This window comes from Schistocerca americana, chromosome 5 (assembly GCF_021461395.2).
Source record: "Schistocerca americana isolate TAMUIC-IGC-003095 chromosome 5, iqSchAmer2.1, whole genome shotgun sequence".
Taxonomy (NCBI): domain Eukaryota; kingdom Metazoa; phylum Arthropoda; class Insecta; order Orthoptera; family Acrididae; genus Schistocerca; species Schistocerca americana.
In genome coordinates, this window is record NC_060123.1 from 247,338,630 (window position 1) to 247,358,342 (window position 19,713).

A 19,713-nucleotide genomic window follows, 5' to 3' on the forward strand; every position below is an offset into this window, starting at 1 on the left:
TTAAATAAGTGAAAATCTCGTTTGTGGATATACATAAATTTTTAAATGGGGAAACAACAAAACTAAAATCTTGTTTTTAAACCTGAGAATTTTTTAAACATATGGTCTTTGCACCAGAAATTTAATACATATACTACTCGCAGGACAGAGACATCACCCACGACGGTGGTCTCCGCTTGTTAGTCTGGTTGTGCAGCCTCATGGCTTTGTTGCTAAAATCTGCCGACAGCAGCCAAACATGGACCACTGCCTAATCACATTACCAAGGCAGCCCCCTTAGGGGTGTCTCAGTCATCTCCATCCTTGCAGGGGAAGGCGTCTTCTTATGCGCTGGAGGCTCTTAAGCTATATGGGCGGCCTCAATGCTCTTGATCGCCCTGTGGTCGGCCACATTCGCTGCCAGAACGCATATCAGCGAGTCTGAATCAGCAGACTCGTAGAACACCTCGTTCTTGATGCAGCTCGTCATTCAGTTGAACACCACTGTCCATCCGCCTCTGCATTTGACATACAAAGGGGTGATAGGCTGCGACTGGTCTTCTCGGTTCTGCTTGACCTGGTCAGTAGATTCAGTGAGTCGCACAACCGATGGCCTCCTCATGGCAGCAAGTGTCTCCTGCATAGTCTTTTTTCCCATGCTGTGGGGCGCAGAGCACGACAATGTGCTTGCATTTTTAAAACAACACAGGACAATTTGCTTCTCACTGCGGCCACAGCACAAAGCGTCTTCCTAAGCTGTCTTCCAAGACAGCGTAGAGAACAGAGGCAGCGATTCGCACACTCGCTAGCTAGGGCCAAACTCCTACAGACAGCAAAAGCGTCAACTACTCCATTTTTATCCGTACATTCGCAAGCATTACACAAATTCTTCGAGCGATTGTTGGACCTTTGCGTGCATGGTCGTCAACACAAGAGCACAGCTAAATTTCTTCGATTGATTTTAGATTTCTTCTGTTTCCTCTTTTGACGACCAGTGAATCTGAGGTGGCAGCATTTACAATATATAAATACTCATGTGACTCCCGTTTCAGCACGAAACTCGTCAAGGCGAAACCAAATATGTTAATGTAAATCACGAAACTAAACGAATAACTTGATGTAGCAGGTGAAACAACCAATCGTAAGACAATAGAACGGAAACTGCTACAAAATGCGATTCCTATTAGAGCATGCAATTATTATTTGAAACGACTGAAGTATCCTTTGTTCTGTCGTTAAACACTCCAAAAGTGGGAGGTAGTCTGGTGATTTTAGAAGAGGTAGTAGATTTAGCTCAGTTTCTAGAATGGCACTGCCTCAAACTCTTGAAAACGTATATGTCCTCCCCTTGTACAAATTGAACGATTTGATGTGATGCTTGGTCTACGTGAGAACGTTAAGGTGATGATGGCTTGCAACTTCCTTACGACAAGCAAGTAACCACTATATTACTATGCCGGCGTCGCAGTAATATAACAATGAAAGAGCTGGAATGTCCTGCAGTGCACATGGTTACTTTTGCTTTCGACATGGCACCTAAATTTTTCGGAGTATAGAAGCAGCTTGTTGGTAGCCACATGTAAAACGCATTTCTTAAACTCTGCTGACGATGAAAGAAATGCATGGAAATTTTGAGACTATCCTATGTTTTGAAATTATTACTAAACAACTTATTCAACAAGGAATACATTTTGTCTAACAGAACGATGAAGTCAAAAAGTTTAGCATAAGCTATGCTCCATCATCAGATAGGCGACCTCTCAATTGCATGACTTGTTTCAGAGGCACATGTGTAAGATACTGGATGTGTACATCTAAAGAGGAGAGTAGTTGTATCATTACTTTAATGCCATGCTGAGAAAGCTACAAACCACATGCTGAATAAAAGAACATGGTGGTAAATGTATTCTATTAGTACATGACAGCAGTAGGCACAGGGTGGACAGAGCAGCGGCTGCCAGCACTGGAATCACTCCCTTCATATCCACCAGCAGCACGGACTACTTCTGCGCCCCTCCTACAGCAGGCATTCTCCAGCACCAGCAGGCATAGGGCCGCCATTCCAGCAACTGCCAGCACCACAAGTGCTGGAGCGACCTGCCTTGCACCTACCATCGGCGTGGACTGCTGCTGCTGGCGCTGTGTGCCATCCACCCACCATGAGTTCCACAGCAGACGATTGAGCACTCCCTCGCTCCTTAACCGCAGTAGGCTGTAAACAGTGGTAACACTCAACAAGGCTTCTGTTTGTACTCACCTTTTTAGTTGCTTCATTGCATTGGCTTCAGAGTATACAATGGTATCGAACAAGAGAGGGCAACAGTTAAATGCAAAACAATGTAATGAGTAGTAAGGAGCCTGCTGTTTTATGAAAGACTTCTCTTGTAACACACAGCAGCCAAAAAACCAAACGGCACTGTGGGCTCGTTGTAAAATTTGTTTCAAAATGAATCTTACATCCTGCTGTGGACAATGCACTGTTTTGAGACTTCAACATAGAAAATAAACTCTGTGTCAGACTGGGCCTCGAACACAGAACCCTGCCTTTCATGTTTGACGTACTTTCCAAATGAGCTATTCTAGAGATACCCTTTCTGTTAGGATGCTAATTCAACAATGGAAGCAGAAGATCTAGTGTGAAATTTGGAGAGTAGGATTGAGTTACTGACAGTGCTGAAGCTCATGAGTCTTGGATGGCTCAGTCAGTAGGAGCATTGTCTGCAGAAGGTCAAGTTCCTGATCTTGAACATCATGTTAACTTGTCAGCAAATGTTAAAAATTGTTTGTCTCATTGGCTAGACCTGGAAGACAGCTACAGATTGTGTGGTCGAAAAGTCTCAGGAAGAGCAGGATGAGACAATCTAAATTCAAGGACTGACTCTAGGTTGGCACTAAAGCTAAAAAATAAAATGAAATAAAAATGCAAATTTCATGATAGTGTACAGTCTAGATAGCGAATATTATAAACTTTAATTTTTTATCATTCACAAATGACAATTTTTGGCCACTGGCAATCATCAAATCTGTTAATTTCAAACAAAATTTACTATAATATTATGAGAAAAAGCATAGCTGCAATATTAAAAGTCTCTTTCTATTTATTAACTTCTATTTACCTCTTAATCTAAAATTAAAATTATCGTTCATTTCAGCAAGTATTATAACGTCTAATAACAACATGTAGTCATTTGTGAAATATCTGTGGTAAAGAGAATTGTAAGAAAAATGCCTAAAATTATACCAGAAAAAGTTTATTTAAAAAAAAATTCCCAACTGTGATTTTTTTACAACAAAGTTACTACTGTAACTTTTTAGTTGTTTTGGTATGGATTCTGTAAATCTGGACTGGTAATTTATACACAAAAGGTGCCTCTGCAACTTACGCACAATAAATGTATATGAAAGGAATTGTTATATTCCTACCTATCCACCTTATAGCACAGACAATGTGGCCTGCAGTGGACGTTATTTGTAACTAAAGGCAAGCTATTTGCATAGCCGCAATAACGAATCTGAACAGGAGATGGAGGGCAGCACATCCTCTGTACATTATGTTATAGCTCGATGTCCTATTGTTCAGAGAAAGTGCAGGTTGCTGACGCTTGTAGGGTTGCATGAAATAAACTCCTGAAGATGGCAGTGTTTCAGTCCCTTTATAAAGCAAATTCGACACTTTGGAATGCTATGTGCTTTAAATAGCTAAAGAACACCAAGACCTCATCCGTCTTTGTAATCTGCTTTAACGATATGAACTAACTGCCCTCTGAAAAGTACTAAATATGATCTGAGTACAATATCAGAAATATCAGCCATTCTGACTCTGAAAATTAGTTACTCACAGAAAAGTGCTCAAACTTCCTGATAGTCCACCTTTAACTGCCTTCCGATCGACGATACTAATGTACAGGAACCTAAAACATTCTGCTATTTTGTCTCTGTTCATAACACAGCCCAACGAAATTTTTTTAAAAAAACTTTTTTTACTTTGATAGCTGATCTTTATAGATTTTTATGACTGAATCCAAATCTAGAATTACTTTTTTTATTACCCATAGTTTTCGAACAATATGCTATTTATTATATAGTATAAAAATCCTATGCTATCTGGTAAACGGGGAAATTAATGAAACGCTTTGTTATGACACAAACTTAGTTTCTATTTACAGTAAGCAACTTAAAACAATGATATTTATTAACAGAGGTTTCACTTATCAGCTGCAATTCGTTTGTATTTTCTTTCTCCTCTTTCTTTGAAGCTTCTTGTGCAGCTTTTTCTGCGATGAGTCACTTGCTGAACTTCTCGGTGAAGTGACCAACAGTAGTCCCCCATCATGTTGGTGTTCCAGTGAACTTGGTAAAGTTTATTCATCACTTTAATGTCCTGGTGAAACCACTCTCCTTACTCCTCACTAACATCTCCCGTATTGTCTGAGAAGTAATCAAGGTGACTGTTCAAAAAGTGAACTTTCAGGCTCATTAAACATCCTAATTTTTAAACTTCTTTAACATTGAAGCTATAATAGAAACATATTCTGCATCTTTTTGATGTTCTAAGAACTTTGTAACGACTTTCTTGAATGATATCCATGCTTCTTTCTCATTTAAGGTCATTGTGGATTCAAATTTTACATCAAACATCAATTATTTAATGTCAGGTCCGACAAAGATGCCTTCTTTTAGTTTAGCTTATATAAGGTGTGGAAACTTTTGGCAGAGATACTTAAAACATGGTCTATCTTTAGTCAAAGCCTTTACAAACTGTTTCATTAGGCCTCACTTTATATGTAGAGGTGGTAGGAGTACGTTTTCTGGATCTACAAGGTTTTTCTGTAGAATGTTCTTGTCACCAGGTTTTAAAGACTGCCCCACAGGCCAGTTCCTTCTACATCAGTGTTGATCCCTAGCCCTTCTGTTCCATTCGCACAAGAAACATAGAAATTTGGTAAAGCCACCTTGATGACCAAGGAACATGCATGATACTTTTAGATCGCCACATACCATCCAACCATGAACAGAATAGCCTATTTTATCTAGCACTATTTATAGTTTTCATAGCTTTCTTTCATATGTACAGAATGTCCAACAGGTATAGATGCACATATGTTACCATTTTGTAATAAAACAGCCTTTAAACTAGTTTTGGATGAACCAATAAACAGCCTCCAGTCTTCCTTTTTGTATTTAATACCAAACTCATTCATCAGACCACAAATATCTGAGCTGTACACTAAATCGCCTTCTTGTTGAAAAAACTTGGAAAATTGCTACTCTCTATTTCTATACATGTGTATGCTGGCTCCAACTGCAAACAAGTTCTTTTCTTTTAATCTAGAGCCAAGCAATTCAACTTTTTCTTTCAGTTAGTCCAGATCCCTAACAAAATCTGTAAGCTCGGTCTGAGTAAACAGTTTGGGCTCTAGGCTTTTTGTATTACAATGGAATTCATCATCATCTGGTTCATCTAAATCACATTGAACATCAGAAAATACTTCTGTTGGAATAGAATTTAAATCATCTGGTGGCTCAGGAATCGGCAAATCTACACCATGCCCTACTGGTTGGATGGCAGATGAAAGGTTATGGTAGCTTATTACCTTCTTGTTTTTCGAACTATGACCAATAATGTCAACACTGCAAACGTAGCAATCATCGGAATGATTTCTAGGCTGCCTCCATATCATTGGAACAGAAAATCTAAAGGCTTTTTTCTCCTTTTTGGACCATTTTCTCAAATCTTCAACACACACATAGCATACCTTATGTGGCCTCCAAGATTTATCTTGATCACCAAGTTTAGATCCAAAGTATGATAGATAAACCTTTTTCACAAAGTCTGTAATGTTTCTTTGGTGTTTCTTTAATCACAAATTCACCACAAATATAACAAAAACTGTCAGCACAGTTTTTACAGCTACGATTAGACATTGCACTGAGCACATGTACAGAAAATGGGAAAGTGAGGTTAGGTTGACAGTAAACAAAACACCATCTATTAACAAAAAAAATAGAATCCATCTTTTTTGCCAGCAAATGTTTTTAAGCAGTGCTACCAACGTCATCTACATTCATTACACCTCCTTTTTAAATTATTTTAACTACATAAAAGCTGTTAAATTCTTTAAAAAATCGCTTAATTTAACAATTTTAACTGTAAAATGTGAAGAAACGGGGGCTGATACAGTTTTTCAAGTATCATATTTGGATTTCCCACCCTAAAAAACGTAAGAATAAGATATTTTCAGCAAAAAATGTTTTTCCATCGTTGGCCTGTGTAATCGTCCTAGTACCCTTTTGCTTTGTTCAATTAACAGCAAATTAACTCTGGAGAACATACTGGTACCGTAAAGCAAAGGCAGTCTTTCATACGTATTTCGTGACGATACAATATGCTTTACACAGTCACGTTTCCCGCATTTTGTTGCGTCTTATCCGCTAATGATCTTTGGTTCCCTCAGTCTGCGCCTAACGAGCGTCGTCGCTTCCCACGTTGCTGTGCCACCTGTCTAGATCCAAAGTATGATAGATAAACCTTTTTCACAAAGTCTGTAATGTTTCTTTGGTGTTTCTTTAATCACAAATTCACCACAAATATAACAAAAACTGTCAGCACAGTTTTTACAGCTACGATCAGACATTGCACTGAGCACATGTACAGAAAATGGGAAAGTGAGGTTAGGTTGACAGTAAACAAAACACCATCTATTAACAAAAAAAATAGAATCCATCTTTTTTGCCAGCAAATGTTTTTCAGCAGTGCTACCAACGTCATCTACATTCATTACACCTCCTTTTTAAATTATTTTAACTACATAAAAGCTGTTAAATTCTTTAAAAAATCGCTTAATTTAACAATTTTAACTGTAAAATGTGAAGAAACGGGGGCTGATACAGTTTTTCAAGTATCATATTTGGATTTCCCACCCTAAAAAACGTAAGAATAAGATATTTTCAGCAAAAAATGTTTTTCCATCGTTGGCCTGTGTAATCGTCCTAGTACCCTTTTGCTTTGTTCAATTAACAGCAAATTAACTCTGGAGAACATACTGGTACCGTAAAGCAAAGGCAGTCTTTCATACGTATTTCGTGACGATACAATATGCTTTACACAGTCACGTTTCCCGCATTTTGTTGCGTCTTATCCGCTAATGATCTTTGGTTCCCTCGGTCTGCGCCTAACGAGCGTCGTCGCTTCCCACGTTGCTGTGCCACCTGTCTAGATCCAAAGTATGATAGATAAACCTTTTTCACAAAGTCTGTAATGTTTCTTTGGTGTTTCTTTAATCACAAATTCACCACAAATATAACAAAAACTGTCAGCACAGTTTTTACAGCTACGATCAGACATTGCACTGAGCACATGTACAGAAAATGGGAAAGTGAGGTTAGGTTGACAGTAAACAAAACACCATCTATTAACAAAAAAAATAGAATCCATCTTTTTTGCCAGCAAATGTTTTTCAGCAGTGCTACCAACGTCATCTACATTCATTACACCTCCTTTTTAAATTATTTTAACTACATAAAAGCTGTTAAATTCTTTAAAAATTCGCTTAATTTAACAATTTTAACTGTAAAATGTGAAGAAACGGGGGCTGATACAGTTTTCAAGTATCATATTTGGATTTCCCACCCTAAAAAACGTAAGAATAAGATATTTTCAGCAAAAAAGTTTTTCCATCGTTGGCCTGTGTAATCGTCCTAGTACCCTTTTGCTTTGTTCAATTAACAGCAAATTAACTCTGGAGAACATACTGGTACCGTAAAGCAAAGGCAGTCTTTCATATGTATTTCGTGACGATACAATATGCTTTACACAGTCACGTTTCCCGCATTTTGTTGCGTCTTATGCGCTAATGATCTTTGGTTCCCTCAGTCTGCGCCTAACGAGCGTCGTCGCTTCCCACGTTGCTGTGCCCCCTGTCGCACTTATAGTGGAGTCCATGTAAGAAGGTGGGTGATCGGGATATGTGCAACTTCACGCAGTAGTGCATCACGTGACGCTTCAGGCGATAGCGTCATTCTGCAGCGTGTGATACAGTGTGTGTGTTGATTCTCGTTTTAGTTTAGACGTGGTAAGGGTATTATGATTATGAGAATCACAAATCAAATATGACAATTATTATGTTCAAAACCGACAGCGGTAGTTTACCAGAAGTGTTTACCTTAGCATTGCCAGTAACCAGGGTAGACAACAACTGGAGTGTGAGGTGTAGGACAGAGACAGAGCACACTGGCTACCTCACAAAACATTCTCCTGCGGAGAACGCACCACGCAACTGCCTTCATACTTGTGCACGACTATAATCACTGAAACCTGGAAACGCTTTAACAACAGCGTATAACTGAGCATTTCCCCCTAGCTATATCTGCTGGCAGCTGTAGCCAGCTACGAAAATCAATAAAAAATCCCTGTTGTGGTGTGGCCAGTACAGGCAGTCAAGTCACACGTATTACCAAAGCACACGATAAAACGAACTTTGGATAAACTGGAAAGATTTTAAAAAATGGAGAAGGCCATGTTTTACTCTACTGTGAATCTCTAAATTTGCAGTTTTTGAAGTGGTCTGTACTACCAAAGCCTGTCGCTATATCAAAACTTACATCGCTACAACTGCAGATTAACTAAAAGAAGGGTCGTTTTCTTTTGATGGTTACTGCTAATCCCCATGCAGTTAACAGTCCTCATTGACACATACTGATGTACACAGTCTGTAGTACAGTTTCTTCTATATGTGGTATCCATATATTTGAGAGCACTAAAATATAAAAACAATAGTAGAGGGACCAGTTTAAGCATGAGCTGTGATGAAACCTTCTTCACATTGTAAGGGTATCAGCAATGCTGACACCACTATCAGCCACAATGGATGCGTGTACCCCAGAGGGGCGTGTACAGGAACTGTGGGTTGTGTTTTACCAATACCATGGCAGAGCAGAAACAAGAAAGTTCATTCAGTGTTAAAATTGTTTATTCTGAAAGACTTCTGTACAGAAGCTGTTGTCAGTATCTCAGTTGTGTCACCCAGAGTGCCAGATGAAGACACCCTAGAAGTGGTCTTCATTTGGCTCCAGCTCGTGCCATGGAACCGTCACGTAAAGTGGTGGCTTGCAGGGCAGGGGATAGCTCATGGCACCATTAGGCAAAGTTGAAACTCTTTGGCCCCACATTGTTCCTACAACTGTTTGGAGACTGTCTTGAGGGCAGTTACAATCAGAAGTGCCAGAACGAGTTGTTGTACAAATACAAGTGCTGCTAAGGGCTGAGGGGCAAGTATTTGTAGTTGCTCTGACCAGCTATGTTGTGACACGAGCCCACCTCTGGCATGTAGCTCACTAAAGAAGTACAGCGTTGTGCTACAGCATTTTGAAAGCTAGCTCACCATTATGGTAGACTGTGGTACTGCAGCATGCAGTGACTGCAATATTCTAGAAACTAATGGCAGAATTTCGTATGGAGCTCGCCTGCACACCCCTCAACAGATTCCAAAAACTGGTCTCTTATTGTTGCTGCACCTGTTTTTCTTTTCCTTTCATTACTATTATCTATGTTAACAAAAATATGTAAATTTGTAGCTGACAAGGGAAGTTTCCACAGGCAAAAAAATAAAGATTTTGATGAAATGTAGCAGTGTGCTGAGGGGACAAAATAATGCAATATGTATTTTCTTGTTTGTGGCCAGTTTCAGTTTTAAGGAAAAAAACATATTTCAAAAGTTAATTTGATATTTTAGATTTAGAGGAAATATCTTTAAAATGATGATGTAAAGAAATACTTTTATGTAAAAGTTGATAGTAATTACATTCTTGAGAGCTATATAATCAACTGTTCTAATAACCTGCAATTTTGCAAAATACCCTGACTATTAATTAATTTTGAAAAATGAACACTTTGTTACAACATAAATTAAACAAGCTTTCAAGCCACATACATCAATGTGTAATAAATCTGGTTTCTGGAATACCATTTTTGGAACATAAGCTGTGCTCAATGTGCTGGCTGAGTGTCTTCAATATACCTTATTAAAATATCTAAACATTCCTTATGATTCTATTTATTTATTTTACTTATATTTGTTTTTATACTTTGAATGGTTATTTACCATTTTCCATTTATGTTTTTAGTTTTTTGTAAATCACTTCATGTACATGTATTTTATTAATGAAAATAATGAGTAACATTATTATGATACACAATCGTTACATTAATGATTACTGGCAATGTCGTGCTTAAAACATAACCTTTTTTAGACCATGCACATAAAAAGAACGAAATTTCTTCATGTAAAATACATGATGGAGAATGCAACGTACAACAAAATCAACAGTATTTAAAAATGTTGCTGATGATCATCTAAACATCCTGATTTGGATCAGGCATATCTCAGAACACTGGTAAGGCTTGTCAACGAGAACCGGCTACAGCTTTATTATATTTTTCTCAATTGGAGATTGACATCATAACCATTCAACAGAATCAGATCTGAAAATCGCCTGAGAAAGTTCTTTCAGCATCAAGAGACATATATGTCCCATGACAGCACCTGTGCCACCAGGCTCTTTGGAATTACCAGATGAACAAGTTTCTTGTCCTTGGTTACAACACTTAAAACGGCTTTCTCACACTGACCACTCAGTTTTTCATAGTTTTAGAAGAAACTAATTGTGAATTTGACCCGAGAATTCGAGACTCTCTTTTGAAAGCCCAAATGTCGTTGTGACAGCATCTAAATCTGATAAAGAAATTTCTGACCATGTGAAAAGGTATTTGAATGATGTTTCATTTCAAAGTGGGAGAGAAAAATCTGTATTGTTGTTAGATTCTTGGGGGTGGTCAATGTGAAAGAAACGTGTAGATCATCGACAATGAAAAGGAACCTCTTCATCTGTTGACCCCAAAGGGCTTGACGGCACAAGTATAGCTGTTGAGCCACATATGGCTATTGATGTTGGAAGAACTTCATGAGAAGATTTTCAGATCTAGTCTCTTGAACGATTATAATGTTAATCTTCACTTGAGAAACAATATAATCAACCTGCAATCACTAGTAGGTAATCAGTTTTCTTCACCAAGGCTTAATAAATGTACTGAAATATGCATGATACAAATCCGGGTATTTAGAGGATCGCCTCTGAGAATGTGAAAAACTGCTGAATTTTGTTGTAGATTATATCTCCAACACGTATATTAAGTGAAGAAATTTTGTTCATTTTACATGCATGATGTAAAAAAATTGTTATGTTTCAAGTATTTGTACACAGAATGTCAGTATTGTATTGATTTTTAGCATAATAATTCGTTACATATTATTTTCAGTTAACAAATACGCATATGTGAAATGGCGAACTATAAAATAACAAGAACATGAATTTAAAATGTAAAGTAACTATTGAAAACATAATACAAATATAATTAAAGAAAATCATTACAATAATAATGAATATTTAGATATTTTAATTGAATCAAGAACTTCCAAAAGGGATCAAGTCCACCTTTTGACAAGAATAAGCTTTTAATACTTTCTGATTCTTTAGATGTCATTTGTAGGATTTAGTAGCAAATGGATCAAAGTCTCATATATTCTACATTCATGTTCAGAAAAAAAAATAACAGAACACCTTGAACGACTAGAGATAAATGTTCATACTCACAGGACATTTACATTAGTATTTTCTGTAGAAATGTTTAGGATTTCAACCATATCGGCCCGCAGGTACAAGTTCAACATCGATATGGGGTGTAACACCATCTATCGGTAAAATGTGCCTGCAGCTCTCGTTGTCGCTATGAACCGAAAATATTGGAACCGTGTAACGTGAGCAGATGTGCAGGCTGCCTCGCAGATGTATGCGCAAACTATACCATCAAGCCAATGATTTTGGAGGAGGGCGCATTATTGCCATGAGAGAATGTGATGCATCCACCCGGGAAATTGCTGCTCCTGTGACACGACGTGTTTTGGCAGTGCAACAGGTGTGTGCAGAATGATTCATGGAAGACTGTAGAAAATGGCGAGTTAGGTCAGATCGTACCATCCAGACCACCCCCTGAGAAGATCGACACCTCATCCGAACGGCATTGCACGACAAATCTAAGTCCTCCTCAGCTCAAGCGCAATGGTGGAACTGTGTGACACATGGTACACTATGAGGAGTGACAGTCAGTGGTCGCTTATTATTGCGTGGGTTAAGTACAAATCGTCCACTTCCCCACCTACCTTTGACAAATGTGCGGAAACATACTAGACAGCAATGGTGTATGGAACGACATCACTTGGGAAAGGAATGTCATTAGATAGTATTTTCGGATGAATCCAGGTTCCGTTTGTTTGAAAATGATGGCCGCATATTGGTCCGCCATAGATGGGGGAGCTGCATCATGGTGACTGCATTTGCACAAGACATACAGCGCCAACTCAATTCCTTATGGTGTGGTTTGCTATTGGGTACAAACACATACCACAGTTGATGAATGTCCAGGGCACTGAGGCCAGTGTGACCTACATGAATGACGTCCTGTGACCTGTAGCCATACTTTTTCTGCAAAACACCCCAGATGTCATTTTTCAGCAAGACAATACATGACTGTATGTTGATGCACGAACACATGTCTCCTTGGTGTCACAGGATGTCAGTCATCTCTTCTGAACTGCCAGATCACATCCCAAATCGAAAATGTGTGGGATATGATGAAAGGATGGGTGGAGCACGGAGACATAATGCCAACCACCACAGATGAACTTTGGAAGCAAGTGAATGCAGCATGGATGTCTATAACACAGGACGCCATTCGCGCTTTATGGAACAAATTATCAGGTCCCTTGGAGTATTCTTTGCCTACTAGGCAACAGGACACATGCTAAACCAAGGTGACTGAAAGACCTATCATTTCTGCAGGAAACATTTATGTACATGTACTGTAAATATGAATGTTCTATCTCTAGTCGTTTAAGGTGTTCTGTTTTTTTCTGAACATGAGTGTATATGCCACAATGACATGAAAGTCCCCCTTGAACCTGCGAAAGACGCCACGTCCAGGACTTGGTGCCTTTTGCTAAAGAAACAATATTATCGAATGGTAGAATAATACATCGTCACAGTTGGTGTCACTGCTTTCTTGGTTTTATTTACATTGTGAGGATTGCATTGTTGTTTGAAGACATAGCAAAGTAATGGATGAAAGTGTAGCAAAAAAGAGAAGAGGAGTGGTCAACAAGGACCTGTCTAAGAGCAACACCATTAAGGAAGCTAAAATTAAACGTTTAGCCCACAAAAATCACAAAGCAAAGGAAGATCGTACAGCAACATCTGGATCTCCAGGCATTTACTTGCAGAGGTTATTATATTATTTTTCAATGCTTTACAAAACACATCTTATTTACGTGATATTTTATGTGACTTGGTGAGTTGTGTAGATATACTTTCATTTTCAGTTGCAAGAAACATTGCTATAAGTATTTTACTGAATATCAGCAAATAGGAGTAATACAGCATGTAAACAACAAACAAGATATATACCTACAAGTGTTAACAGAAGCAATACTGTATCCATAAAGCACAGACGTCCTCAAGTGGTGAAAGATCAATGAAAGCAAATTATTTAACCTTTAATGTTCTTAATGAGGGCATAAAAGTAAATGTGTGCCTTGAAGCATTTGTGAAATTACATGGAATTACCGTAAAACGTCTCAAATAGCTTTCTGCATTACTATTGCCAGGAAAAGCACCGAAGGATGCTAGTGTGAAACATAGTAACTCGAAAGAAATACCTGCAGATGAACGTCAAAGGATAAATATCCGTATAAATTCATTTTCTGTGCATGAACCTCATTATTCTGGCAGGGAGAAGTATTATTTAGATACCAGATTAAATGAGTTCAAGCTCTATGACGTTTTTAATGTAAAATAGCCAGATTCAAAACTGTCATATAATTACTATACAAAATATTTCAGAGAAAAGTTTTCGCTACTTTGAGATATTCTCGATGAAATACATGTTGCAGGTGTGAAGATCTGTCTGTGAAAATTACAAACTCTAGGTTAAATGAAATTTCAAAGAGGGTTGCTGTGGCAGAGAAAATAGTACACCTGAGATGAGCAGAGAAATTTCACAGACATACAACAGTGGTAAAAAATATGGGTGAAAAGGACAATACTGTAGCAGAATTGTCATGGATTATATGCAGAGTCTGTCATTGCCACATATACCAGTGCAGGAAATATTTCATGTACGACAGTTATAGGTAAATGTGGTTAATATCTATGACTTAATAAGTGGTAAATCCGTCTTTTATGTATACCATGAAGGAAAGGCTCAGAAAGGATCGAATGAGGTATGTTCCTTCCTGTTATAGTACAAAAATTCAAGTATGGGACCTGACATTAAGGAAGTACATTTTTTTCAGAACAGAAATAATATAGTTGCAAGGTTTTCGTTATTTTTGACAGACACTTATCGTTTTGAGAAAATCGTCAAAACGTCAAATATTTTCCCATTCGAGGGCAGCCATACCTTCCATGCGACAGGAACTTTTCAGTAGTAAAAAGAGCCACAAAAAATATTGACAGAATATCCACTATGAAGGACTATTTGGAAATTATTGTGAACTCTTCTGCAAAAAAAATTTCATGGCAGTCATGATTGTAACAGAAGACATCATTGACTTTAAAAGCTGGTCTTCTACTGTATTAAGAAAATAGCTATCTCTTTAGAAACAGTAAAAAGGGAGGTGCCAAGAAGTAGAATGGAACATTTAGCTATTTCCAAATGCAACCAATTTCTATACACATCTGATCTCAAAGGAACTATTAAAACACATGACTAGCGAGTCATACCTTTCATCTTCGCCTTCCAGGGAAAAATCAAGTGGTTGCACTGGCAAAAAACAGGACCAAGATGAGTAGAAAAGTTTCCATTAAAAAACCAAGCTGGAAGATATTAGAATGAGTAACTACTAGATTGGTCAGTCACAGAATGAATGTTCTTGGAAACTTCATATTTCTGTTTTTTTATCCAAACGAATACTTTTAGTATATTACTTTTCAATACAAATCGAAAGGAATCTTTTTTGTAAAGAATATACATAATATTTGCAATAAATATTGCCACAAATATGTATCACAAGTAATAAACTCACTAGAAATTTATCTTCACTTGCAAAAGGTACCAACTCCTACATTTTTAATAATTCAAAATATTATATAAATAAATAAAAGATACTACAAATGAACAGCAGTATTACTCCACTGGTCCTATACCACATGAAATACCAACATATGCGCAAAGAATTAAACCATGAGTCTTAGGAAAAAGTTTTTTGTTGTTTTCTTCATGTTTGCTATTTTGTTACTTTGTCCCTTTTGCAACTTCCTGTTTCAATTACATATGTTGAAAATACCTTGACAGTACATTTTGTATAGCTTATTTTCCAAAAATTCTATTTCAGAAACCAACTTTATTACACAATGATGTATGTGACTTAAAAGCATATTTAATTTATGTTGCAAAAAAATCATCATTTTTCGAAATTAATTAATGGTAGTGGGGTTTTGGCAAAATTTGAAACCATTATGTAAGCAGATAACACAGTTTTCAAGAACTTTAATTACATATCAACATTTAACTGAAAAAAATCTCGATATATCATCATTTTGAAGATATTACCTCTCAACCTAACATGCCAAATTTCCTCTCACAGTGTGTTTTACCCCTTAAGAAATTGAAATTATGCACAAAAAATACATATTGCATTGTTTTGCACCTTCTACATATCTGCCAAGTTTCATCAAGATTGTTTATTTACATCTGGGAATATTCCCTTGTAAGTAATGTAAGTGTTATATATTTTCTATTGTATGTAAGTCTTTTAGATATATATTTTCCGCTGCATGAGTGGTGTGCTCACAAAGAAAGTATCTGTGTAAAGTCAGAGGCATGGACTATTAAAGGAAGGTGGAAGTTGACACAGATAATATAGACCACTAATGACATCATTATATTGAATACAACATCTTGATCAGTTGACTAGTAAAGGCATCAATTTGCTGGAGACTTCTGGAATACTGTTCAATTTATCTTTATACTAATAGTGACATAGTTATTAAAGTTTTCTTGGTTACAATGGTTAAATATTGTGCAGCATTTGGTTGCAGTAAAACATATTTGAAAAGAAGTAATATTTCGGCACACAGCTAAAAAAATTATGAAATTTAACTAACCTCTATGATGAAGCCCTGAAGACCAGCCATCGTGTCATCCTCTGCCATGTAGTGTCATATGGATGTGGTATGAAGGGGTACTCCACTCTTTCAGCTATTGTCAGCTTTGCAGACCTTGGAGACCCCATTTCTCATTCAAGCATCTCCTGAGTTGGCATCACGAGACTGAGTATAACGTGTTCCAGTTCTACCCCTCCAGCCCCCCCCCCCCCGCCGGTACAGAGAATCGATTCTGAGTCCTCCACATTAAGAGTCGAGTGCACTGACCACTCCGGTTGTGGAGTGGACCACAAAGATAAAGTTGCTATGAAAATTCGAAAATATTTGCGAACACATTTTCCGAAATGAAGTCAGTGAATTTGCTAAGGAGTTGCACCTTTACCAAGCAGATTGCAATGGCCTCTTATTTGAGAATATTTATTTGTGTCTAAATGTTACGAATTGAATGAGAAGGTTCTTTGAGTAGCTATCTCGTAAAAACATGTTTCCAGAAAACAAATTTGTACATCCATTTAGAGGTTTCCAATTAACTACAGATTTATTGTTGCAATATGCATATGGAGTACAAGAAATGTTTACATTTACAGATCAGTAACACAAGTGGTTCTGGGTACCATATCAGATAACGTTGAAACACCCATCTCAGTACGTTGTGTAGCCTCAATGGGTGCAAATGCAAGCGCTGATTCTGGCATCCAGTCTTTTGTACAGAAGTCAAATACTGTCCTCGGATACGTTATGCCACGCCGCTCGACTGTTCACGAAGTTCTGTAAGAGTTGTTGGTTGGTAAGTCACACGAGTGACCTCTCGTGCCATCACATCTCACACATGCCCGGTTGGAGACAAGTCTCGAGATCGTGCTGCGCAGAGAAGCTGCTGTATGTCTTGCAGAGCGCGTTGAGTTTCACAAGCAGCGTGTGGGCGAGCAATATCCTGTTGGAAAAACACGTCACCTTCCTGTTGCAAGAACAGCGAAATAACAGGTCCAAAGAACATTCTGCACATATCGAGCGCTAGTAGTGTCTCTTCCAGAAACACCAAAGGTGATGGAGAGTTTTAGGTCATCGCACTCCAGACGATAAGGCCTGGAGTGGAACCAGTGTGCCTTGGACGAATGCAACTCATTAGACATCACTAACCAGGTCTATGTCGTACGCGCAAAGACCAACGCTTGCATGTAGACAGAATCTGCTTTTATCGCTGAAGACCAAGGCATGTCATTCCATCTTCCAAATGATTCTCTGACAGCACCAGTCGAGCTGTGGCGTGAGTATAAAACAGGCTAGAGGTATCCATGCCCGTAGTCCCAGTGGTAGTAACTGGTTCGCAACAGTTCGTGTTGTCATGTCTGGATTCATAAGCTGTCTTATCCACACTGTGGCAGCTGTAAGATCTGTCACTGCTTTCCTTACAATACGACGATCCTGGCGTGCGTCTGTGATGCGTGGACGCCCAGAACCTTGTCTACACGTGTGAGAATGCTCACGTGACCACTTATACCACCATCATTGCCAACTGACGCAGCACGTCCAACTTGTGTGGCTATTCTCCGAAAGGTCTATCCTACGATTCAGAAGGGCACAATTTGATCTATTTCAAACCTACTGAGTTGGCTGTAGGAAGCATGAGTGCATGTCCATGATATGGTTGCCTACTCGCTTCACACGCTTGCACCACATTGAGCCTTCTGGCTGTGAGCATCCCCTATTAAAGGGCAGATACAAATGGCACTCCAGTAGCTATGCCACTGCGCTATCTATTGGCGGTCGACGCTGAAACCCCTATCCCTGCATGGGGTGAAAATCGACGTCATCTTTCGAGCTGAATTAATTTTGTTCCAGCAGTGTGTGTTGATCCTGAAATCTAAAGCTTGATGAATGATGAAGACTTTGAGATGACAATGTTAACATCGAACTCGTTACCAGTGATTTCAATAATTATGTTTTTTATCTTGACAATTATTGTAGCGGTATCTGTAGATCTAACGCATTAAGCAACAGTCATAAAACATAAATCCTTCTTTTGTGTAAAAGCTGGACATTGTGAATAGAAAGGGATATCTATCTTATAAAAGCATAATGAAACATTTCGCACGTATTGCTGAGAACTGTCAACACAATATTCCAGACTGTTAGTTATTCTTCCACCTGTCCAAACGCAAAAATGGTAATCATCATATCAACATCGGCAATTTCGGTGAAAGTAGGTTAAATGTTCTGCTACATTTGTAATACTAACATAAATCTTTAAAGTTGTTAAAAATCAGTGCTTTTCAGCCATAAATGAGAAAAACTGTAACCATCAGATCTATCTCGCATAATGAACTCAGCTTTTTGCCCTCCACCACGTGACTTTGCTGTTGGTTTTTCTGGACACTGAATTATGAAAATGAGGATCTGATCGACTCAGGGACTACCAGTAAGTGAAACAGGTGTACAAAGGTGGAGCAAAGAATGTATGCTTCCAACTAATTAAAGCTGTTAAGATTATGCAAGCATAGAACTAATGTGTGAACTACAAATGACAGACGAATCTAATCTTTTACTGAATTATGATGAGGAATGATTGCGACTACATTTTGTCAAAATGTAACACATCCTATTTATTTACATGTCTTTTCTATTTAATAAAGGATTTCACCAATACACTTGTATAAATCAGGCATTATGGTAAAATAGGCTGAAAATATCTTCTCAAGGACATGAGATATGTTGCCCCACTACTTATCTTTAATTTGGTGGCGAAACTAAAAAACATCTATAACAGACATATTATCATTCAAATACATAACACTGACACCTGTGAAATTTTACAAGTTACAATACTATTATTAAGTAAATTTGTAATATTGAATGCAGTTACTTAGCTTATTAGTTGTTTCAAAAATTGCTGAAAATATTATCACAAAATTACTAAAGGATAGACCTACAAAGAAAAACATTATACCATTAATTCAATACATATAAGACATTCAGGTTTCAGACATGACCATCCTCCTTTTGTTTGATGTAGGAAACATTTATTCTAAAATACCAGTAAGAGAAACAATAAACATCCCAGAAAAAATCATAAACCGCCAAAAAGGGAAATGAATATCATTATACAAATAGTCACAAGAACGACTAAATAGAGCACAAACTCTGGAGCCAAAATCAACAAAAACAGACACAAACAGTGGATACAAGGAAAACTTAGTGACACAGTGAAACAATAAAATTAAGAAACAGAAAAGAGCAAAAACCAGATATCATCAACACAAGGCAGAATTCCACACAAACTAATTACAAGAGACAATAACAGGAGCAACACAGAGTGAGAAAGAAATAGAAAACATAAGATGGTATACAATGATACGCAACTACAAACACACACACAGAAAGTATAATATTTTCAGAGAAAAGGCATAAAAATAATTCACCATACCAACATGTCAATTGAAAGAACTTGCCAAAGGCAATAAAAATAACAGAGCTTTATTATAAATTGGAATAGATCAAGTGAAATGTAACACATAGGTC

General features: G+C 37.8%; 1 protein-coding gene across 1 annotated transcript in view; it reads right to left on the minus strand.

Annotated features, from left to right (window-relative positions):
• Positions 1-1,890: 1,890 nt before the first annotated feature.
• Positions 1,891-19,713, minus strand: part of LOC124616294 (probable glutamate receptor) — a 111,136-nt gene continuing 93,313 nt past the window's right edge. Inside the window, exon 6 of the mRNA XM_047144597.1 lies at positions 1,891-2,191. Coding sequence (XP_047000553.1) covers positions 1,891-2,191 — 301 coding nt within the window. The remainder of the gene's footprint in view (positions 2,192-19,713) is intronic.